This window comes from Phasianus colchicus, chromosome 2 (genome assembly GCF_987193195.1).
Source record: "Phasianus colchicus chromosome 2, bPhaCol1.hap1.1, whole genome shotgun sequence".
Lineage (NCBI taxonomy): Eukaryota > Metazoa > Chordata > Aves > Galliformes > Phasianidae > Phasianus > Phasianus colchicus.
Genome location: NC_143437.1, coordinates 86,881,098 through 86,906,210, shown reverse-complemented (window position 1 = coordinate 86,906,210; position 25,113 = coordinate 86,881,098). Strand labels below are relative to the sequence as shown.

Here is a 25,113-nt window from a genome sequence, read left to right as displayed (position 1 = left end):
TATCAATCTAAAACATTCAAACTTTTTTTTTTTTTTTTTTTTGAAGGTAATTACACATGGTATAAGATTTTGAAAAAAATTTGGGCTTTTAACAGGAGAATTTCCAATCCCCTTTAATCTACTATTAGACAGGTCTCCAAAATGGAACAATTCTCAGAAGCCCTTCAGTTAGCTTCTCCACTTTGCCAGCCCCAGCCTCCGCAGCTCTGCAGTAACCAACAAGTTACATAAACCAAGTTAAGTCACTTTAGTCTTTAGTCTACTTTAGTCTACTCTGAGTTTTTCAGAATCTGGGCACAGTTTTAATATTTCTGTAAGGTCACAATGTAGCAATTTGCACATTTAAGTAGCGTATTTCACTAAATGTTATGAATGTGTGTAAAGCTAAGACCAGAGAATAAATTCAGGCTGTTTCAGGCAGACACCAACACTACTCCATGAAGACCGAGCTCATGGAGTGACAGAATATCCTGAGTTGGAAAGCATCCGTAAGGACCATTGAATCCAGCTCCTGGATCCATTCAGGACCACCCAAAATTCAAATACTACATCTGAGAGCATGGTCAAAATGCTTGTTGAACTGCAACAGGCTTGGGGCTGTGACGACCTGACTGAGTAATTCAGCAAATGTGTGTGCTTCTACCAGACCTGCTGCAGTAGGATGCATCATCAGCACTGCTTGCTGTGCAATTGAGGCCACATGGCCTTTCACTAGGGCCTGCCCCAGGCTATGTATTTTTTTTCCCCTAATTCCACCATCTGCTTTCTCACTCAGGATCTCATCCACTGCACTTTTCCTTTTTGCTCCCTGGTGGAATTTCCTGCCTGTTTTCCACAAACACTCATAACCTCTCTGCGCACACTGGAGGAAATCCTGACACAAGAGGATTTTGTTGATTGAATCTTCTTTTGAGAATTATTTTTTCAGTTTCTCATGAACTGAGGGCTTCAACTCCGTATTTTCAGAAAGCTCTTGTTTCTAATGAGATCTAGTTAGCAGATGTCACCATTACCTATAGGTAATCAGCTGAACTTTGTTGTTAGTACACTAGGAGACCCATCATAAGCCAGTCTTCTCCTAACATTCTTCTACTTAAAGCTATGGCATTTTCTGGTACATAAACGGTCAGATCTAAACTGATCTGGTCTGATGTGTCAAACTGGCTGAACTTTTAGTGTGTCTTTATGATATTATCAAAGAGCATTTCAAATCTCTAAGGATTCTGTCGTTACTACAGCATCTACCCAGATGTTGTACAGCACTCCTATCTCAAGCTGCATCCTTTTCCCATTAAGAATAAACTATTATTAATTCTCTCAAATGAATGAATCACAAAAATATTCCACTGACAAAAAGAGTAACGGAATTACTCTTTATGCCTTTCATACATGGTGTATATATATCTCACTGTTTAATGTGGAGAAAATAATTATCAACACACAATAATTATATATAATTTCATATCATCTGATATGTGCAATTTAGTGTTTTATTAAACAAACAGCAGCTAACCCAAATGTGATTGCTGTTAATTGGAAATTACATTAAAGTCTATGTTCCTATGGTAATTATCATTTGAAATAACATGTGCCCTAAAATGCAATGCAGAAATTGATCTTCCTGTGAAATAAGAAATACTGTAGAAATAAAGTTAAGGGACATGTTTATTTCAGAGCCTTCTGCAAGCAAAATTGCTTTGATACAAAATGAGTTCAATAATAATACAGTGCTACCATTCACTCAAGCAAAAGAAAACCTCACATTTACATGAATGCACTTTATATTGATATTCTTATAGAATAATAGTTCCGATATCCAGAATGTGTCTGGCCTCACCGAAAGCAATGGCACAGAAACGCTGCAAGGTATTGGAGTATCATATCACTGGCAAGTGCTTAACTGTGTGAGTTCTCTGAGAGATGCTGTATAAATAAGGGTACTGTGACTGTGGGTCTGTATTCCTCGGTAGCTTTGACACACATCCTTTAGTGTTTGTTTCATTAGCTCAAAATGCACAATTGTGTCTTTTGGCTTTTTAGTATTCTTTTTTTTCTTTCTTTTTTTAAAGAAAAATCTTGAGGTATCCTTTACTGTTAACTAATGACATAGTGATAGGTCTATTTTCTTCAGGCTCCAGAGATTTACTGTACATTCAGTACACTGTACATTTGGTAATTATTTTTTAGTGTACTTTCTACACATTACTGTGTACAACTGTTAGTTTACATTAAAACTCTTCTCCCCTCCTCACAGGATATGGCATAAACAAAAACAAATCTGACAAAAATTATACACATAAAATAAGAAGACAAATACACAAATAAGGCCATCTGCAGAATTAAAAATCCACCTCTTGCGATATTTCACAACAATTTCTACAGAATATTTTACATCTTACGAACTTAAATACTTAACGCAAAAGGAAAAAAAACCTTTATGAAGCTAATCATATTATCTCTTCAAGGACCTGTCCAATTTGCTGGCTATCGGCCTTCTCTGGGGAGTTGGAATTTTAGAAGGCTTGGCTGATCCTGGCCGAGAACCTGCTCGGGGTGTCGGTCTGCTTGTAGCTGGAACAGTCTCTGACATATCTGAGCATACAGACTGGATTTCTGAAATATCAAAGTCAGATGCATCGCTGCCTCTGCGGCTACTCGACCTGCTGCCAGCCTTGCTTCCTGCTCGGCTCCCAGGCCTGCTTGGAGTTCTCCTGGTTTCTAGAAAGAAAAGGTACCAGTAGCATTAGAGGTACAGGTGCAAAAGGTGTGCAGGTCTTTGCTAAGTTTTTGGCAATCCCAAAAATTTCTGATTGCACAAAGCAAATTTCAGACTTCTGCCAGATAAGCTAGACAATAATCAAAGTTGCTCTTATATTAACACAGCAGCATAAAACAATGCTGTATCTCTCACTAAAAAGAAGGGAAAATGCAATAGAATGCTGAGACATAGGAAATTTATCGTTAGTACATTCAGTTAAAGAAAATTACCCTGACAACTCTTCTTGACTTACAAGACATGTTTTATCTATTGATTATGAACAGCTAGATCCTTTCTTTCTTAACCATTTTCTCAACTATGAACTGGAACATTTAAATATCCAGCATCTCCAAGAACTAAAGATTTATGAATCAACATGGGTTGATAGTGATAAGACAAGGAGGAATGGTTTTGAACTGAGACAGGGGATGTTCAGGTTAGATACTGGGAGGAAGTTTTTCACCCAGAGGGTGGTGACACACTGGAACAGGTTGCCCAAGGAGGCTGTGGATGCCCCATCCCTGGAGGCATTCAAGGCTGGACTGGATGTGGCTCTGGGCAGCCTGGTCTGGTGGTGGGCGACCCTGCACATAGCAGGGGGGTTGAAACTAAATGATCATTGTGGTTCTTTTCAACCCAGGCCCTTCTATGATTCTATGAATACAGAAATCGGACATGTAGATGACAACCCCATTTTTCAAATGTGTACTTCTACCTCACTGCCTTTTTGTTTTCCAAATCAAAACCACAATATTGAAAGCTGTAAATAAACAAGGGAAGATTGTACATTCTCCCAAAAAATTGACTTAGTAAATGAGCTCTCTGCGAGCCTTCTAAAATGAAAGCTTGTCCAGACAATGTGCCATGAAGAAAAAAACCACAACAAAGAATCTTAAACAGAAAAATATTAATGTGGGTTTTCATAATTTTCCAATTACTTATTGAAAATTTTTTTGATCTTGACAAATCTGATTCCCTGTAAGGGCAAAGAATAACAAGCTGAAGCTGAAATCTCAGCTGGCTCATTTTTCCATATCACCTCTAACTTAAAAGATACGGCCTGTTTGAGCAGGATTTTCCAGTACTGATCAGTAAGCTCCGCAGAGCTCGAGACATGCAGGAAATGTAGTAGAGTTATCTTCTGCTCTCAACACCCAGCCAACCCTGCTCTAAAGATCCTGGAAGAGCACAGCTTCACACTTTCTATTTTTATGCACTGTTTTTAAAACAGTATTTTAAAAACAGTGTTTTTAAAACTGTTTTAATGGAACATCTCTAGGGGATGTTCCATTAATAAGGTCATCTACAGCTGCTCCCTGCAACTCTTCTTGCAATGAAAACAGACAAGTCATGATTAAATGACCCCTTTGCTCCATCACAGTTGAACATACCTTGGATACTGAAGTTATTTTCAAATGTGAAAGTGAAGTAAACTCTTTCTTTTTAAGCAAGTTCTTCTTTCCTAATTCTTTAGGCAAAGATATTTGAGGTAGCATCGCCAAGAATTTCTGTCATGAATTTGCACATCTGGCACTGAACATAACATAACTGCTGTTCAGCCACATGAATGAACATACCCTGATCATGAGCAACCTTGGCAATGATAATGTGGAAACAATAGGATAATTGCTCCTTCCCACTCTTCCAACTAATCTTCCTCACATCTCAAAGTTGACTCACAGGTATCCAGGTAGCCAAATAAAGCAAGGTGTACATCAAGTTCTCAAGTTAGGAAACTCACCTGCAAACTGAGCTCTGACTCTGGTAGCTGCTGTGGACAGGATGCCACTGTCTTCTCCAGAGTGGAAACCCTTCCCTGATAGATATCCTGGCAGTCTGAGTTTACTTCCTTGAATAGGTGTTCCCTATTGAAAAAAGAACAAAACAAACAAACAAATATTTTCTATTTTTGCTACTGAAGATGTAGCCAAGTATTAGGTGATACATAGCTTGGAATATGATTTTGGAATATGATCATCTTAGCAAAATTCACTGTGAATCTGAAATACTGGTTTGATTTGATGATGTGAAGCTTTGAACATTCCTTTAATAGTTAGTTTTTGAAATAGTCTAAAAGTAAATCAAGAAACAGTTTAATAGGCTGCTTGACATTAAAATCTAAGCCATTGTGTGTACTTCAGTGCATATATAGAAAGAAAAATGCTACTTTCTTACCATTAGTCAAAAACATAGGATTAGTTGATGGTACATGACTTCAATTAATGAAGTAGCTGAAAATTTGTCTGTATAGCTTGACTTTCCTCCATTCTAATTGTTGCTGTAGTGCATTTGTTTCAATTTTATAAATACCTGGTGGCATATATAAAACATAACTACCTAATTTCAAAATCTTTTGCCACAATGCAGAAGAAAAATACATGACTAATTCAAGAAGTCCTTGCTGTCAATACATTGCCTGAAACATCTCTGCTCCATAGCTTTACTCTGCCTTTCTCATTTCTGAAATAAAACAAGCCTTGATTTATTATCAGCCCCAAACTGGAAGATTTCTTTCAGAGCCACAAGAATGAAATCCCCATTTCTCAAATCCCAAAACACATGTAACATACTAGACAGGAATTCTATGCAAATAAGAAGAAAACCACAGTATTCCCATTAATTTAATCAACAGACAAATATTAAGTAACTATCCCAAAAGAAGAAATACTTCATTGATGAATATGGCCCTTTATGTGGCCCAGACCCCAGGACCTGTGTTCCATGCCTTTGATCCATACAATGATGGGGTAGAACTGGGTACTGGAAACCACAATCCACAGAATGAGCTGGGAGCTGCCTGGAGCTAAGCACTGAGCAGGGGCCCAGCAGGGGCTGCCTGCTGCTGCTTCTGGCCCTCTGCCAGCCAGGACCACTTCTGGCACAGCTGAAAGAAAGAGCATACTGATGCTAAAGAGCAGACAATCTGCTTGATCTGACAGGGATGGTCACAATATTAATTCTTTCTAAAGCCAAGTATAAATAGTTAGCAGGCTAAGTTTGTCCAGCTAGCCACACCTTAGAATCCTCTGCTCTACAGAGATTGCTTGGGATGATTAACAGAAAGGGAAATCTCTTCATCACCCTGATGAAGCTGCTGCACTTTGGTGAAGGCCTTGGGATAGAATAACCAGGACAAGGAGAAAAAGAGATCAAACTTGTTCTTCATTTTTGCCCTACGCACATTGCCAGTCTACACATACAATCCTTTACTGCTCTCTTGGGCAGAAAATGCAGCAGAATCTCTCAGAAATTCTCTACAATCTGCCCCAACCCCAATCATTTCATTTATAATCTTAATCCACAGTGTTTTACATAAAAGAAACTTTGTTAAGCTACTGACAGTTGTAAGAGCAGGTGAGAAACAGTGCCCCCATTTGAAATCAATTGCTTTCACGTCATGCATATTTCTTGAATCTGTTAAGTACCATCAATTAATCTTATAATTATTTACCAGCTAAGAGATGAAAATACAACAGATTAGAAACAGACAACTGATTTTATTTTGTGCTGTTGTTAATCATTCAAAGCAACAGCCTTGCCTTGCGTGCTTGAAGTCATATATACATACATATGCTTACAGTGTGCACAAAAAATGCACCCATTCGCACAAGAAGGAAGGAGTGAAAAGTTCTTTATGCATCTTTGAGCAAAGCCACACAGAGGTCATGTAAATTTAGCACTGGAAGGTATCAAATGAATAGCAATAGACATCGAAGTGCAGACTTGTGAAAAGCAGATACAAAAACAGTGATGGTAGTTTAAGCTTCTCCACACTGAGCCCTCTATCCAAACTAGGGCAGGAGTATCTCCTACAAGTAAAAAGTCAGTTTGCAGCTGGTCCAGCTGCAACCTTTTCACTGCCTGCAGTGACATTAGAGAAGACACTTTGGCTCCAAGCCCATTCAAATTTTTGGCCATTTAGCTCAATTACCAGCACAACCCTAGTTGCTATACTGGCAGCTTTTATTTAAGCCATAGTCTGGAAAAAAGATCCAAGCTCATTTCCTGTAAGTCATCAAATAGCTATCTTATTAGAGCAAAATGACTGGTCATTACCCCCTTAGACTACACTTTCAGCTGTTGGGAAGATTTCTATATCACCATGAGTATTTTGTGCAATCTTGTTTACAGAGATTGATTACCGCTTTATTTAGTGACTTTTCATGGGAGATAAAAATTAATTAATCTGAATTTTCAGTTTTTGAAAAGTAACAAACAGAATATAAAAAGAAGTCTTGGGGAAAAAAAAAAAAAGGCAATGAACAAATAAGTTGCAGAGGAGGCCTAAAATAAAGTCAACGCATTAATATGTAAAGGATGTTGCAGCACCGAAGCACTGAAACTCTAGTGGTTGTTAGTGAAGTGACAGTTTTAGCGAAGGAAGATGATTAGACTAGAATCTCTATCCTTACTGTACCTCTCCAGATGACCCTTGATAGTCTGAGGATTCTGCTGGCTTAGAAGGAGTTGACGTTTTGCTGTTTGCCAACCATGGTTTACCATAGTTGCGTGTTAAATGATGTGGTGTCTGTATGAAACAACGGTAAATCAAAATATGAAGGACAGCAGATGGAAAACAATGTCATGGAGAAGGCTTACACAGGGAGATCAAATCTCATAGTAAAAATAAAAACTAAGTAGGAAGAGTTGATAAAAATGTTCTGAAACAGAGATGGCAGAGCTTATTTCTAATATGAATTGGAGAGTTTTTTTGCTCTTTCAGAGTTTATTCCCAAATCATCAGTAACACGTTAAATACAAGGAAATCTTCTATTCCTGTGTTGCAAACAAACAGTAGAGGAAATACAATGAAAATACTTCTGATATCCTCACAGAATATGAAATGAAGTTGAGATGCTTCTTTCCTGTCATCTAGGGAAAGTTTCACTTTTGTTAAAGCAACAAAAAAAACTACATTCCGTTCGTTACACTATGTTGTTTTGTATGTTTTTCCTTACCTTTGGTGTACTTGTAGCAACTGCTTGTGGTGGGGCAGCAGCCTGACTTGACAGAGAAGTAGACCTGTTGGGAGAAGCACCCCGTGAAGAGGGTCGTGATCTACGGCCTCTTGGTCTGAAAGCTGCCATGCTCTGACTGGCACCATCTGCCAAGATGAACTTCTCACGCAGCTCCACATTTGTCCTCCCTTTAGCTGCAGCAAAGAAAGGTGTTCATTTAGTGAGAGATGAAAACAGTCACCAAGCTGTTTATTGTCATTTTCGCCATGCCGATTCCAACACATTTTTACAAGAAATAAAATGCATTACTGTGTAATGCATTTATTTTGGACACGGGAGAATTATGTGCAGAACTTGCTTATTCTAATACTTTATGCCAGCAGGAATGAACCACTGTCAAAGGAAGTCAGCGTGATAATGGAATGCTCAACGTGCTAAATCACTGTTAATCAATCATCTACTAATACACAGACAGAACCTGATGAGCAGTTTTGCTAACTCCACAGCTACTCATTATAAATAATACTTGCTTGGATGTTCCAGGAGAAATTGTTAAGTAAAATTTAAAAGGAAAGCAGCAAATATATTTATTTAAAACTATGAGATTATGTAGTTTGGCAACATGCAATGATGAACACAAAATCCAAACTGTAATGAAGTAATTGGTGACTAAGCAGTCACACACACACACACAGATATGAGAGAATGTTCCGCAAGAATAGATGCAAGAATGTTAGCATTTAACTGTATCAGTGTGAATGACAATTGTTTTTGAAACACTCTTCAAGCATGTAAAAAAGAAAAAAGCTCATAAAGCACCAGCCCATGTAGGAACACATTAAGCTAAATGTGACGGGTGAGGCATATTAAAAGTTAAACATATATATAAATATATATATAAATGGGAAGGAAATGAAGAGAAAGGAGAAGAGGAGGAGAAGACAAAGAGAGGGATTTGCCAACCTATAGTAGGCTGAGTGGTAATTGAAGAGTTTGATTCCGAACGTAACATTTTACTCCCGTGATGATGAACTAGAAAAAATGACACAGGACATGGGTCACATTAAAGAAAATTGTTAGCAGGAGAAGAAATCAAGTATAGCAGCTGCATATGCAAGGGACTTGGAGCCAAAAGACAAGACTCAGAGCAAAAGCTGTCTTTAAGTGCTCTGAAGTGAGCTCTCAACATTCTCCTAAGCAAAAGGAACAAGTGCTTGGGTAGACTCAACTGCAGTCCTAAGTAATACATGTGTAGTAAAGATATTTATCTGCTGACATAAAGAAGTAATATAGGCTTAAACTTTTGTGTTACTAGGCCAAATATATTTTAATCTGTTTATGACAACATTCTCTGAAATGCAGTTTATTTACATGTAAGAGAAGCTCTTGGTAGAAATGCAGATTTGCTAGGCCAAGCGCTCAAAGAAAAGCCTGAACCTGCACCACTAAGATCACAGTCTCCTTTACATCACTGACTTCAGTCTAATCAGGATTACATACCAATGGACACCTTCCAGCATCTGGATGATTTTATAGAGATCAGTATTCCTTTCTCACTATGTTGAGTTAAACGTCTGTGCATGTACATCCCATGAAAAAGGGGCAAAGCATAATAGCAAGTACTATAGAGGTATGCAAATTACAAGGTTTGTTAAAGAAGGGAAGGAAGGAACAGTGACTACAGTTTCAAATGTCTCTCTATCTGAAGACAGAGTAATAAGGAAATCATATATATTAACTAGATATTCATTATTGTCACTTTCAACATCAACTCAACTAGGAATTACAACAGTGTGCCCGTCAATAGGCACATTGTGAGACAAATGTTTGGTATGCAGTAAGATGGTAAGCAAAAGATCTATTTTTCATACTGCTGAAAACCTCAGAGATATCATTAGAGGGTTGTAATAGTTCTTTTAAAGTTTTATGGATACCTTTCAAGCCTATGGACAGAACTCTCCAGGCCAGAGTGGTACACACTGTCAGCCCTTAGAGAATTCTGTGGTAGCTTCTATTCTGTGTTAGCATCCCTGTCTTAGCATGGCAAGTGGTACAAAAGCAAGCTGTGCACCCTCTCAGGTTCTATGTTGATCTGTTTAGAAACCCTGCTGCCAAAGCAGAAGTTGCGTCAGACAGCTGGCTCTGGAGCAAAGACTACAGGACAGCCAATCTCTTTCTCTTCACTACTATGTCTCTCCCTTGAACTCATGCTAGTACAGCACTGACTGTGATTTCAGAGAACTCCTGAGAGGTAAATTAGAGTGAATTTAATTCTGCTACTTAAGAGGGTAGAATGACCTAGTTATGCAACATTAGTTGAGTTTGAACACAGTTAACACCATATTCTTTGGGATATTACTATTCTTACTATTCTTTGACTTGCATCTCTTCCACTAACTACATTCTCAAACGACTTCCTTCCCGTCTCCTAATATTCCCTCAGGAATGGTGCCAGACAGAGCCTACCTACCTTCCCACTACAGAAGCAGGCAAACTAAGATGTCACTAAGTATGTCATCCAAGTACTGATAAAACAATCCATTTGATACAATGCCCTGGAGTGTATGGTGACAGAGCATTCCCTGCTTCCTCAGAACACTAAGCTCTCCTGATCACAGCAACTTCTATTTGCTTTGTATAAGGCTCAGAGCTCTGCAAAGTGGTGCTGGGGAGAATGCCAATGAGAAGACAGGGCTACAAAGGCAGAGACTGAGAGCGTGGGTGCAGCCACTGGCGAGGGAAATTTTTCTATTGTTGTTATTCTTTTTGATTCAATTGCCTTCTTTTGATTTACAGCCTTAACATTTCTCTCCTGCTGAGAAGGTTTAACTGGACATATCTTATGCTATTTCTGCCAAGTCATACAAGCAGCTTTTACATGCTATAAACTCTAGCTGGGCTAGGTTCAATTCTTAACTACACCATTCTAATGCTGGTGGACAAACTGCGCAGAAGACACCACAGTTATTCTGTACATACATGAGTGCAAGTGTAGAGGATCTTAACTATGGGATTTAAAGTTTACAAAAACAGATCATTATGAGACATTAAGTGAGATGCTGTTTACAGAACTGGCATTTCATACATTTCTATCTCAAGACAATGAATGATGCCTGTAACCAAACAATTATCTACACGTCCATTTTAGCAATCTTGTTACGTACCCCTGCAAGGATCATTTTTCACTAAGAACTCATCAAGTGCCATCCAGCCACCTCCAACACGAACCATGACTGTACTTCTTAGGATACGAACAAGGCGTAGTTGTTGAGAGTCACCAAACTGCAAGAAAATCAAACAACAGTCTGAGGCTCTCAGTCATTCAGATACAGTTCAATGCTCATAGCTTAAAAATTAGACATTTTAAAAAAGTTTATTTTGATATTTGATTATTAGTAAATGCTAAAACTCATTATTTATGCAGATTATTAAAGCTGTTAAGATTTCAAATCAGATGCTGCTGAATTAATCCAAAGGATATGGCAAGATGGCAAGAAAGAATTTAAGATTTAATTTTATGGTTGATTCTGAAATGTCTGATGTCAAACAGGAAGCAAAATTAGTAACACACCATTTAATTGGTTACAGTCTGCATAAGTACAAATTAACAAACACCTATTTACTTTATTGTTGAAATCTTACGCAAACTCTCTTCTGCAATAATCTAGTTGCTAATGATATCAGCTGAAAGGAAGGCAGTATTGCTTCTAATGATCAGTAAAAAGGCTAGAAATTCAATTTACTAAGTATGCTGCACTATTCCATCAATTGTTTAATTAGAGGGATATTTTCAGGTTATAGCATCAACTCTGCTCTCCTACAGCTAGGCACGTGTGAGGAAGAGAACATTCAAGGAGCAAGGTGTCATCTTCAGCTATCGTAACTATCTTTTATAAACACTTAGAAACTGTCACTCCTTTGTCTACACACTGAGGTTCTCCACAATTTGGAGATGCACAAAAAGCCTATTTTACACTAACTCTTCTATTGTCCAGTTCTTCCTTGGGGCTGATGTCTAGGCCTAAGATATGCTTGTTCTTTAAGCCTGTATAGCAAAATCTGCATGCAGTATCTCAGTTCAAACCTGATCAAAGAAAAACAACAAAATGTTGACCTCTCAATCTCATGAAAACTAACTAGAGGAATTCATCAGGGTTTTTTTGGTTTTTTGTTTTGTTTTGTTTTTGGTTTTTTTAACCAATGTCACTAAAATATTTATTTTGACATCAGATCATCAGGCCAAGGGCTCTTACATGCAAACATGCAGAGCACCTACTGAAACCAATAGGAGTCAACTACATATTTTTGGAACAATCTCTGCTCTGATCCCGGGAGAAAGCTATCCATAGTTCAGCTGTACCTACTTGCTCCAATAAGGGGACTGAAATGCGTTAAGTGTAAACCACACAAATATTCTCCCTACTAGTTTGGCTGTTCCATACTACTTAACCCAAGGAGAGAGAATATGTTTAAAGGAATATTACTTTTAGGAACCAAACAAAGCAAAGTTTGCTGCTTAATTGAATAGCAGAAAAGAATTTGTTATAAATAAGAACATTCAAATGATTATTATCTGTAAGGGCTTTTTAATCCTTCATTCAATAAATGTGATACAAAAAAATTGTTTATAAATGTAGATCAAAGTTTAAAATGGCATCCAAATTGATGCTGTTTATTTGTACTGGCTTATTTCTAAAAGGAGTATTTTCAGGTGGTTCTAAAGATTCTTTCTTTCTTCTTTTCTTTACCTTTTCCCCCCTTTTCAGCTTCATTCTTCATTTAGACCCCATCAAGCAACTCTACTAAGGGACAGATACCATATCCTTCAGTAACTGCCTAGGCTGTAATTAATTCAGACACTGGGACTTCTGGACAATAACAGAGGTGCCTCTCAAGGCATTTTTCCAGCAGTAACTCAGTCAACTTCCTTATCAAAACAGTCTAAACACCAACTTTCCTTTAATATTTAGAGATGTTTCCAATAACTGAAAATCAGAGGTAAAAAACACAGAGATAAAAACTGCAAGGAATTAAAGTTTAATGTACAAAGAAGCCTTCTTGTGACAGAAGCCATGTAACACCATTGCCACTTGGCCAACTTGCTGTAGGTTATTTCACTGTGACGCTGTTTAGCACAAGTAGAAGTTGGATGCACTCAAAAAAAAAAAAAAAAAAAAAAAAAAAAAAAAAGCTGTATTTTTTTAGTTCTGTGAGTACAGATGGCAGATAAGAGGATTAACACAATTTCAAATAATCTTTTCAAATCAAGGCACGTTCTATATGTGGAAAACATTTTCAAGAATTACTTAGATATATTGCTTGAGGCACGTGGTAAGATTATCCACTGCTCTTTGTGCTTTCTTCCACACTTCAACAAGCTTTGTCAATAAATTAAAATGCAACTACATTTTCAACATCTCTAGATTTAAAGTGGCTAATGCCTTTAACATTATCCAGAATGGATTTTATATATTATTGTCTCTACAAGAACATGTATAAGATCCTTATGATAACAGCTACTTTTTGCCTAAGCTATTTCCATTCTCACCAGGCAATCATGACCTAACAATTTAAGAAGCAGTATATCAGTATGTGCCACAGGAGTAGCACTAATTAGTGGCATTGTACAGCACCACTGCAACCTGACTCATTGATTAGCCAGCTGACGAACGTCCAATACATTACAGAGTTCTCATAGCTCTTCAAAAACACACACAAAAAGGGAACAGTCTAAGCTGAAGCAGCAAGCTTTTTTAGCCAATGTCCAAAATATGTATTGAATAATTCACTCGGTTAGTCCACAGCATCAATTAGGTCCAACCATCAATTAGGTTCTTAATCAGTCTGCTTGATTGCACAGGGGTTTTATTAAAAACAAGAATATTTTTTTCACCTTGAGTTGCAATAAATAAATGATATCATCATTGGATTCATGGTTACTGTGATTGGTCATTAGTCTGATAGCCTAAAAAACAAAATATAGACTTTTGAACCACTCCACTATAAAATTGATAACTGATAAAATAATGTTATTCTAAACTTGAAATTCAAAAGCTCAAGATTTTTAATACATAAATTCCTGCTGACCATTATCTGGTTCCTTTAAAAGTAATCTCCTTATTGAGGAAGATGGTCAGGAAAAGCGGGTGGGGGGGTTGAAGGGAAGAGATCCTGAGACAAGGAATGCTCCATAGCATTTAAAGAAGCACCACAGCTAACCAGCAATGAAAGTAGCTGAAGATGAAAGGATGGTAAGACGGATCATTGCAAAGCTTAAACCACTATGTGTTAGAGGAAGAAAAAAAAAAAAAAGGATAACTTCGTAACACATTCCACTGGTTTATACCTGATTTCCCAGGAAGAACTGATAAGAAATGAAAAATGGAAGAAAGACACGATTAGTTTACAGAAAATTCTCTACATGGCTCTAGAACACATGCAAACTAACACATTAGACATTCTAAATAAAGTATCTAGTTCAGAGATGAATAGGTAGCTACCCAAAGACTGAACACTGAAGAACATTTAAAGCCTTTCTTTCCTTCCCACTGCTGTTTCTGTGGTGTTTTAAAATCATCAGCAAACACTTCGTAACTCTTAGCCAAACACTGCATCTGAAATTGTTCTAGCTATTGAATCTATGGGTGGCAGAGCTTTCTCTACTTGATTTTTTTTTTCTGAGATTGAAAACTGTTCAGCAGTTATCTAACATATTTCTCTTACTTCTTCAGAAGAAAAAGTGTGCTCCGTAAAATGGTAAGTGATCAAACCCACTTTTATCAAAGATTCTTGAAGTGCAAGACAATACTACAGGAAAGTATTTGTCATTGTTTCTATCATACTAATAGAAAACCAGCTACAGTCTAAACACTTTGGGTATCTAGAAAAAAAAGACTGCATCTTAAGGAGACGTATACATGCATGTATGTATGCAGTCAGTTTTTAAAAATTCCCAATACACTGAAAATAGTTTCTGTAGTTTCAGTAAAAAATACACATGGGCATTTTCTATATTTTTAGTCTGTATGTTCTAAAGAAAAAAAAACACATAAAACTGAGATGAGTTTACAATAAGAAAATAAGTAATTGTTATAAATTTCCTGTAAATTACTATAGCCTATATCCTTGCAGAATCATGTCACAGTAAGAATCTTTAAGCTCAAAGAACTAAGAAGGTCCTTAGGAGACTTACCCTGTACTTGTTATCCCCAATCTGTTCCACTTGAAACCGTTTTGCACATTTGCATTTAGCTACTTGTCTTGTAACCTGCAAAAGAATGCCACTGTATGATTACTGCTAATACTACCCTTTAATGGATTAATGTTACTGCTAAACTTTAAATTATATAGGATGGAAAATAAAATTGAAAAATGTGATGCTAGTAGAATAGGCTGTTATCAAATAAAACGGAGAATGTACCTCATCTTCAATTTTGTCAGCATCTGTGAGAGGCTTGTAAGCATCCTTGTTTGGATGAAGAGCTGCTACAAACTCATAATAATCAATATATCCATCACCATCTCTATCAAAAATGTCTGCAACAGCACTCATTTCAAGTCGGCTTGTTGGGAATTCTGTAAGACAAGAACGACAGAAGTTAAGTTGGTTTTTCAACGTCATGAATATTGACAAAACTATGAATGGCTTTACCACAAATCTTAAAGCATTTTCAGGCACTAGGTGACGATGCCAATAAAAAAAAAAAAAAAGCCCAGCGACTTTCAAAAAAGTATAGGAATCATTTTGAAAAAAAGACAGGATCACCAATGTTACCTAGGTAAAAATGAATATGACAGTGATACTAAGGCATGTCTTGAATAGAGAAATAGAAAACAGTGCACAGATTAAATTGTGCACTTTAACATGTTAACCTTCAAATTGCATAATGTACCACAGATTAACAAGATAAACTGTCAGCAAGGAAAGGTCAAGCAAGAATTTCAATGCTGATTAAATTTGGTATGCAAGGCCTTCCCACTTCAGAAACATGCGTGGTGTGTTGTGAAATCCTTCTTTGGAACAAGTTCACTACAGCAGATTATCAACTCATACAGAGATTCTCTATGAAATGGTCAAAGAAAATTTCAGGATGGTGAACGAGAATCAAATAATGAGTATTTAGCAGTAACAAGTTGGTATGAACTGAGTTAAATGAGTAGGCAATTTAACAGCTTGGTAGTAACAGATTTTTTTCCTCAGCTTCTGTCATCTGAAACTATTCCACGCTGGCAAATACTTTAATAAAAATATCAAAATCACATAAACTATTTTTGAAAATTATCTGTAAGTTTTATTAAGTATGTTTTACTATTATGAGTAATCAATGAAAAGTGATTAAACGTTGAAATAGCTAGGGAACTGTGGAAATGAAAGTCATAGTCTAGTAAACTACTAATTAACCAGTAGCATAAATGTGTCATTTGTAGTCTGCTCCACAAAGGTAAAGAGTTCCTAGAAACAGAAACAGTTTCTAGAGTCTAGAAATATTTAAAGTAAAATAATTATAGCTGAAGTTAATGATAACTATTAACTTACTTCAAGAAGAAAATCTGACCTTCTGACACAATCAACCACATAGTGCATACTCTTACAGACAGTAAGACTTAATGAGATGCTTCTTCCAAGTTCATGGTTAAATTAATTTCAAAACTTACTTGAAGAAAGAATTCCATCAATAAACTCCTGCCTCGTTATTTTTCCATCCTGATCTTTATCAATCCTCCTGAAGAAGTCCATTACACGAGACTTCTTATGGTTCATCCATCGCATATATTTTTTCCTCCAAATATCAAAATCAAAGTTGGCAAATTCTCTCAGCTTAATCAAGAACAGAGAAAGAATACTTTTCAGTTGAAATCAATAGATTCAGAAAATCAAGAAGAGATATCATCTGCATTCTTTTAAACAGTTTGTTCTTTAAAATGTTAATTCAGATCCTCAAGAATCTTTTATCTCCTCACATTTAAAATGAAAACGACTACTTTCAAAGCACATGGTGTTTTCAGTTAGCTGTATCATACAACAAACACAGAATGTTTATAGCATAGCCAATTTAACCCCAGTTAAAGAAAATTATGCAAAGAGTATATGTATTCTGTGCAGTCCATTGCTGACCTCTTCAAGTCTGTCCAAGGCATCATTGAGTTTTCTTCTTCTTTCCAAGGCGAGAAGCCAGACTTGCTGCCATTTGCTGACTAAAAGGTTGACCCGTGGATTCTTGGTTTCAATTTGTGCCTGGGCTGCTGATGGATATAAGCCTGGTGTGGGGGAACGCTTTCCTGTTAAAACACAATAAAATGCATAAATCTTACCCAGTTCAAACAAAACAAACATACACACAAAGGGTACTTAACCTTCCTAAAACCACCCCTTGTCACAAATAGTGAGCTCAAATCCTGATATGATTCCAACTAATGAGATTTTCATTTTTTTTATTTTTTATTTTTTAGCATTGCTGGGGAAGGACCACATGGTGGTTTAAGCACTCAACTCTTCTCTAGCCCAAAGCAGCCAGTAGTGGCTGCACTAGTGAAACTTCACAGATTACATCAAATCTTTGCAAGTCTCTGATAGAGAGTTAAGAAGTAATCTATCTGATTTTTTAAGCAGGTTCCATACAGCAACAATACACTGGGTAAATACATCTAAAATACAAAACACAGTTTCCTCACTTAAAATTCATTTTCCATTCAACTTTACTTATCATAAGATTTCTACCTGTATCCATATAGTTTTTTGGACCTAAAGAGCAATATTTTGTCTCAACATCTTTATTTAAATGAAGTTGTTTGCACTCTCAAATAGTTGTAGGTTGGTAAAAACACTGCGAGCACCTTCTTGACAGTTTAGGAGCACAAGAAAGCCTGTAAACTATTAAAGTAAATATTCAAGAAGTGTGGGTCAAAATTTAAAAACAGATGTCTGTTACAGGAAGTTACCTCACAACAAAAAATACAGAAGATGTAGACAAATCACTCAAGAGAGAATTTCACCCTATTTCACTGGACTGTTCTGCTGTTAATCAAACTTACTAGGTTATTAATAATCAGTTTTCTTCACAGACAGAGCAATGGTGTGTATGACCTACCCAAAACACTTCATTACTTACTTCCTGCTCTCCCCTTATCAAGGACAGGAATATGAGATTGTACAGGAGTGGGTTCAAGTGCCTTCCTTTTATAGGTCTTTGTAACTTTATCCACATCAGGTTGTTTTCTGGTCATTTCCTCCATGAATGTCTGCAATCAGGTAGAGGTGGTATTAATTAACAATACACAAAGGTGATTCTAAGAATGTAAGACTCATGCAATAGCAAAACATGCCAAAGTTACAAGACCAGCACAGAAAGACTATAATAATGCCAATCTCACAGAACAGACAGAGATAAAACAGAGGTTTCTACATGTAAAGAAAAAAAAACCAAAACCACAAAAAACCAAATAAACTCCCACAAAACAGAAGTATAAGCTTTTAGGACCACAATGGCCCTGCTCTTAAAGGAAGTCTAAATCTGAAAACAGTTTATGGAACTCCTTTACGCCTTAGGTGTGTATGGTGAGGAGGTTACCATCAGACTTCTGACTCAGGTGTTCTTTACTGTCCAGAGAACATCTCAGAAATGACACAGTGCTGGTGTGTAAGCTGAGGTAAGCTTACTAGCATTCACTGCACCTGTAGCTCCTTCTGGCTCTTCACAAACATTTTTTAGATATCCATCAGTAAAGCCAGACAGCAACACTAATACTATCACCTATTTTATGTGGTTATCATCACCCTTATTCCTAGGAGGAGTTGTAAGTATGCTTCTGGAACAGTATAGCACTAAATTTTTGATTGATTTTTTTTCATAACTATATGTTGAATAAACTGAAGACATACTGTATACACAGTAAAGGCTCAATTAACCATCTGAAAAATGAATCAGTGATTAAGAGAAAATAGCTAAAGGACTGACAGTTGATTACAAAGCCTAGCTGAGATGTGAGCATCTGTTTGAACATGTAGGACATACATGACACTTAGTATGCCTTACCTGATGCTCAGCTATAAGTGCTTTAACTTCCTCAATCTCCTGGGGGATAACCTCTTTATCTTTTTCAGTAAGTGTAGTCTCTGCCCACTGCAACCAGGATAGTAAGGCTTCCAGCAATTCCTGGTTAGCAATAAGTCCAGCCAGAGCTCCAGCCAGTCTCTGTTGATGTTGTTTGGCCCAAGCTAATACCTTAATAAAAGAAGCAACACATCAATATAAGCAAATGTGAAATTCTTCAAGACGTATTTAAAATTGTCTTGCTAACTGTAAACAGTTTCTACCCAGCCCTATTTATACTGAATATCAAAGGTACAAGATGTAGTGGCCAAGGACTAACTGTGCTGGGCACTAACTGGAGCTTCCAGTTCAACCACATTTTTTCACAGACACTCAGGATTACATACTATTAAATGCAGAAAACAGCACGGTTGAGCAACAGACTAAGAACCCGATCAGACCATACATCTAAGTTGGTAAATCATACAGGATTTGGGGTCTGTCTTTTTCCTAGACACTCCTGAAGCCATAATTTGCTAACACTAATATTTGTTTTTCTTTTAAACTTCATATACACACAAAAAATACTTCAGCAACTGAAACTCAGTTGTAGTCACTTCACTAATTCGGAAACCTCCTAGATTAATTACATGTTGCACTTAAATCCTTTGTAATGCAATTAGAAAATGCTTCAAGTTTACCTTGTAGTTTTTTCTACGTTTTTCATTTCTCTCCCTAGAAACTATTAGCTTTCCTAACATGGGAGATGTCAGGCACTATTTCCTTTAATACATACAAACAAAGAAGCCTGACCATCTGCTTTAGTTCTCAAAGTCCTGTAAGTCTTAAAATAAAACCTAGGGAAGCATGGTATTCACATTCATCACTGTGGATATTTTAAATGTTTAGTTCTTAACAGCTGGAACATTTCCTTTCAGTACAACTACCATGTTAGTTGTCATCTGTGTTCCAATCAAAGATGAACTGTTGCAAAGAAGATGGCTTGAGATATACTGACCTCTTCAAACCTTGCTCTGATAATTGTTATCCAATGCTTAATGGTGGTGATGGAGTCTGGATGGCAGATAGCCAGGATAGCTTCTCCCATACCCGTTGCTTTATTCAGTTCTCCTTTTTTCTCTTCCAGTTTCTTCATGAACTCCTAAATCAGAAATAACAATTTCAACTAGACGTTGGCAAAAGTTGAAAGAGAAATCTGAATAATTTCTGCATGACCTAGAGTGTCACAAGCCTCTGGATCAATCAAAGTCTAAACAGATTCAACTGGCCAGAGGGAAAAAAAAAGAAGGGGGGAGCAAATTTTGTTTGTCTGAAAATAGTTAACAATCTTTCGAAAAACTCCACAAAGTACTAAATGAAGCTTTAAAATCTTTACCCTAGTGTGTGGCTTCCATATAGCACACCATGCTTTAAGTACTGGAAATTCACATGCCCTTATTCAACAGGAAAGAAAACAATGCCATTTTAGCAGTGTTGTAGATCAGCTATGCAACGGTTAGATTCATTACTGGCAACATTTCAGAAGACTTCGCTTGCCTGTCAGTTACAGTAATTCTTCATAATAAACTATCAGGCTCCTAACAGAGGCTGGAGATGTCCAACTATAATTACATGCTCAGACAAGATGACAGAGGGCTTCAGGAACAGCTACACTAAACCAGCACAAACATGAAACTTCAGCAGCAGAAGGGGAGACTCAGAGAGAACAGAAACAGAGACTGCTAATTAAGCAGCTGTTTTCAGAGGTTCCGCCATGTGGGAAAAGTCTTATAAAACCAAAAGGATGTTTACAGCTTTGAGCATCTGAGTTCATAGCCACTGATGTTCCTAGGGAGTCTGGCAGAAGAAAGGGTGGCAAGATTGGAACTGAACTGAGAGTGGAAAGCCAGAAACCTGAACTTTTTCTATTTGTTCTATATTTCTTTTCTTTTCTTTTTTTAATTACTTCATTGGTTTTACAATTCTGCCTATTTTTTTTTCCATCTACATATGTCTACACATTGTGTGAATTGGTATGTCTTTGTGAGATGGAAACTGTCAACGTCTCCCAGTGCACAGAGGAATTGGGGTGTTTTTTGGTTGTCTTTTTGTTTTTAATAGTTTACAATCTCTAATTGAGCTACAAAACTGAACCATGCCTCTGAAAATTTAACTCCTCTTCCCTCCCTCCACTAAGGGTTATCTTAGATTCCAAAAATTAAAGATCAGGCAAGTCAGACCTTAGACAGTTCAGTGTCAACAGAATATTGTAAAAACAGGTTCTACAACTCATAATTACATTATCCTGTGTCTCTACAAATTAAATATGAACATATTTATGAAACAGAAGTACAAAAAAAAAGTCTATTGTACCTTGTTCTAAATGCCTGGAATAGGTAGGCTGTGTATATACTGAGATTCATTACTAATTAATTTTAACTATAGTTTAATGACAGAGTTTAAGACTGAATCATGACAGCAGTCCCCTCATAAGACCCTGACAGTTCCTGTAGTATTACGGTTTTGGAAAAGTTGAGGTGGGCTGCAGTGGCCAAGGTGAGCTGCAGTGACAGTTTATCGTGAAAGAAACAAGAGCCAGGAGGAAAACAAGCAACGACAATGCTTGTTTCCATTGCCCAGCTTTTGATCTCACGATCTAGACCTGTCTGTATTTCTAGTATTCGGCCTTTAAAAAAAAAAATGGTGGTGGTATAATATGTCCTAAAGTCTATTCAACAATTTTAAGCATGATTTAGCAAATTTAAACATCTAACACCAAGGTTGTGTTGTTCTAGGGAGTATTCTGTGTGCTACTATTCCCAACTTCAATTTAATCAATATGATTTTCTTCTCTTTTAACTGTAAATTTTGTTGTAATTTTCTTCAGGGTGAAGAATACTATAACAACATCGACAATTTTATTTTTACATTACATTCTTTATATTACTGCCACTGCACTTATAAGAAGTTTTGCATGGGCCTCGACATGCTTGTATTGTAGACTCCTTGTTGTAGAGGGAAAATCGGAGCTTAAAAATTTTTAATCAGACTCTTGACCTAGCTACTGCCCCATTTCACCACTGCAAAATCAGTTTGTAATCTAGTATTTGTGATACCTAAGGCACTGCAGCATTTCAGTACCTAATGTGCATGAAACATGAAGCATGCTGTTCCACCATGACAGAAAGTTAATGCATGACAACATCACTCCGCTGACATTTACAAATGACCTTGAAAGTATATGGTGGTTAGCTCAATGATGCTAAGATGACACACTTTTGTTATTTTAACTGCCTGTGTAATAACTGTCAGATATTTTTCCAGCATATATTAATCTGTCTCTAAATGTTTACAGCAACTTTCTACTTGCCCGCTTTTCTTAATAAGCCAAAATGACTCAAACAACAACTTGTAAGTATGGTTACAAAATTGTCAAATACATTAAATGTCTAACTTCAACATAGAAACAGTCGCAAAAACAAATCCTGGATGCTGAACAGAATCATAGAATAACCCGAGTTGGAAGGGATGATAACAATCCTCAAGATCAACTTCTGGCTCCACACAGAATATGATTACATGAGATAGACCTTGCCTCCTTTACTCTGTTTTTCCTTCAAACAGAAGAACAAAGAACTTTCTTGCTTACCCTGTGCTGATCTATCAGCGTACGCAAGGCCTCTTCATCATCTGGAAGGACGCCGTGGAAACGAAGAGCCTGCTCTGCCTCTGCCAGCCACTCCAAGAGGACATGAACAACAGAATGGAATTCCTCTGCCTGTTACAATACAGAAAGTCACGGTCACTCATGAGGGGACCTGACAGACAGACTGCAGCTTACACAAGCAGACTGAGCCCAGATTTGGAGCCATTAATCACGCAGCAGTACTGGCACATTAACTTGCCATTAAAAAGTCAATGATATACAGTTATTACATTTTCATAACCGTAAAAATATCTCATGCTTCCCAAAAAATTATAGGAAGCCTAAAAGCCCAGTCATGCTTTTAGCCATCTGATTTATAGTGTATTTGCAGCTTAGTTGAGAATGTCATGCCTTTATGCTGACAAATTACACAGGAGGTGCTCTTGTGGACCAGCTGGAGAAATGAGAACTGTATTTTCTGCATAGCCTACATCACTCGTTAAGCAAAATTAAATGAAAGCCCATTGATGACTGACCTTTCCATGATCGGGAAAAAAAAGAAAGTTCCACCTTTAGGCACAGTCATATTCAGACACATTTAGTGTTGAAGTAACTCAGAATTTTTCCTACCGAGAGACCAAAGGGCTGGATGAACACAGCACCCTGGGAATAGCAGGACAGAAATTTTATAGACAATGGATATACTGCTATTGCTAGAGCTCCAATCAAGCATCAGCCCGAAATGGTATGTCTTCACAGAGCTGTTCACTCCCAGTTTTACAGTCAATACAGATGGACCTATTAATTTGGGATTGGTACTAGCCAATACTGACATAGTCTCTTGTAGTTCCTGAGTGTGCTCATCACAACTCAATTTTTTTGAGTGTCAGTGTAAAAATGGTTCTAGTACACAAATTTACTTCTTTTTAATAAAGCACAAAGAGCGTAAACATGATTACAATCTTCAGCTTCCTGAAACGGGAGTGAGTACAGTTCCTAATCACTCTTCATGCTCATCTGTAACTTCAGTGATTTCCTTAGATGGTAATGTTTTGAAACATTTGATTAGTATTTGTAGTATAGTAAAAATGCTAAGAGGTACCATTTATATCCTGTGGTAAAGGGACAAAGAAAAGGTAAACTGCATGAACAAGAAAACTAATATTTTCAAACAAAATTAAATGAAATTTAATGAGATGAAGTGAAAATAAAATTAAATTTCTGTCAACTAGACTATATGGTATGTCCTCTACTTCTCACATAGGACATGTGACATCAATATTTTACCTGTCGGAGAGCCTGTTCAAGTCGTGTTTGCTTGGATACTGACAGGGCACAAACTGTCTCCCAGCGAGTGCTCAGCTCCTGCATCTGTACTTTGACCCAGGACGAGTCATCACGACTGCCCTCTATAAGCTCTCTGGCAGAGCGCTTCAGAGCCTGAACACTGCTTGTTCTTTTTCCCAGCTCCTTCTGGAAAACCTAGGTACCACCAAATATGTTTGAAATGTTTAATTCATTAAGGCATAATAATAATACAAACAAGAACTGAAAAACAACTGGTTATAAAAAGAAATAAAAATATGAATTCAGTTCAGTACAGGATAACTGAAAATGATGCAAAACATACAAGTTCTGCTCATTAGATTTCATATGAAGATATTTACACTCCACTCTATCCTAACAAGACTGGAATACAATACGAAAATGTCAGGCAGATCCTGAGAACACCCCCCATCCTGATGCAATGCATGGGAAATGTAGAAAACTGACCACACTGGCTTTAACATGCTTGGCTGCCACAGCACGAGAAGATCAGATAGATAAAACGTAAACATTCAAGGAGGAGGTTTAAAACCATAAACCTAAAACTAAAAACTGAAGATCTGGCTGTAGATCTCATTACATATTCATATATTTATGAGAGTACTTTTACATTCATGGGAAGAATGAGCTCCATTTACCTGAAGAAAAACCTCTTAAAATATGGCAACTGCAGCATATCATGCAGCTGATTATGATAGTTGTGATACACGATGGGGCTTCAGAAGCAATTTGAGCACATTTTGGGCTAATTTTTATAGATAACTTCTGTTTCCAAATACTTTTCTTCAAGAGTGACAAAGTCATCTTCTCACCAAACAGTCTCTGGATACTTGTAGAAGATCAACTCTGATGCGTGTAGACTTCACAATCCCAGTAACTTCATCAGCTGTACCCTCTGACATACTGAACTGGAACTGCAGTTCAGAGGCACAGTCCTAGATCCCCTACTTGCTCCCATCTCCAAGAACACTTGATTGAAAAATACTGCAGCCAACCAAGTAGGTTTCCTGGGCCTTAGACTAGCTCTGTAACTCTGTACCATGACTTAAGCATTGCAACTGCTCTTCTCTATGAATTTACAGCAGCTCTGCAGGATTGAAATATTCAGTGCTTTTCTTTTCATAAAGGCTGCTGTAGTCACAGCAACTGCTCTGGACATTTGGTTTGCAGATGTACTGAATAAAATCCTGTCTTTACCTCCACAAAAGTTTTACAGTAAAATCATTTTTGACACCTCCTCCCATACGCACTAAATGCTAATTTGTGATGGTTGACATGATACTCATAGATACACAAGATAGCAGCATTAAATGGAATATCTGGCAGCTAATTGGTACCAATTAGTTATTAACAGGTTTTTTTCTCTTCCAAGTCTGTATTATAGCATTTTCCATT

General features: G+C 37.1%; 1 protein-coding gene across 23 annotated transcripts in view; it reads right to left on the bottom strand.

The window, feature by feature from the left end:
- Positions 1 to 1,647: 1,647 nt before the first annotated feature.
- Positions 1,648 to 25,113, bottom strand: part of DST (dystonin) — a 297,941-nt gene continuing 274,475 nt past the window's right edge. For 9 of the 23 annotated variants that reach the window (XM_090136226.1, XM_090136239.1, XM_090136227.1 and 6 more), the window contains 16 exons: positions 23,680 to 23,874; positions 22,396 to 22,524; positions 19,765 to 19,908; positions 18,750 to 18,938; positions 17,826 to 17,955; positions 16,832 to 16,995; positions 16,372 to 16,534; positions 15,137 to 15,291; positions 14,909 to 14,983; positions 14,063 to 14,080; positions 10,881 to 10,998; positions 8,680 to 8,748; positions 7,717 to 7,910; positions 7,176 to 7,286; positions 4,500 to 4,623; positions 1,648 to 2,718 (listed from right to left, as the gene is read on the bottom strand). In XM_090136226.1, coding sequence (XP_089992352.1) covers positions 2,453 to 2,718; positions 4,500 to 4,623; positions 7,176 to 7,286; positions 7,717 to 7,910; positions 8,680 to 8,748; positions 10,881 to 10,998; positions 14,063 to 14,080; positions 14,909 to 14,983; positions 15,137 to 15,291; positions 16,372 to 16,534; positions 16,832 to 16,995; positions 17,826 to 17,955; positions 18,750 to 18,938; positions 19,765 to 19,908; positions 22,396 to 22,524; positions 23,680 to 23,874 — 2,244 coding nt within the window. In that variant the 3' untranslated portion in view covers positions 1,648 to 2,452. Of the gene's footprint in view, positions 2,719 to 4,499; positions 4,624 to 7,175; positions 7,287 to 7,716; positions 7,911 to 8,679; positions 8,749 to 10,880; positions 10,999 to 13,609; positions 13,682 to 14,062; positions 14,081 to 14,908; positions 14,984 to 15,136; positions 15,292 to 16,371; positions 16,535 to 16,831; positions 16,996 to 17,825; positions 17,956 to 18,749; positions 18,939 to 19,764; positions 19,909 to 22,395; positions 22,525 to 23,679; positions 23,875 to 25,113 lie in introns of all 23 variants that reach the window. The other 14 variants (XM_090136242.1, XM_090136249.1, XM_090136243.1 and 11 more) reach the window with 4 other exon arrangements.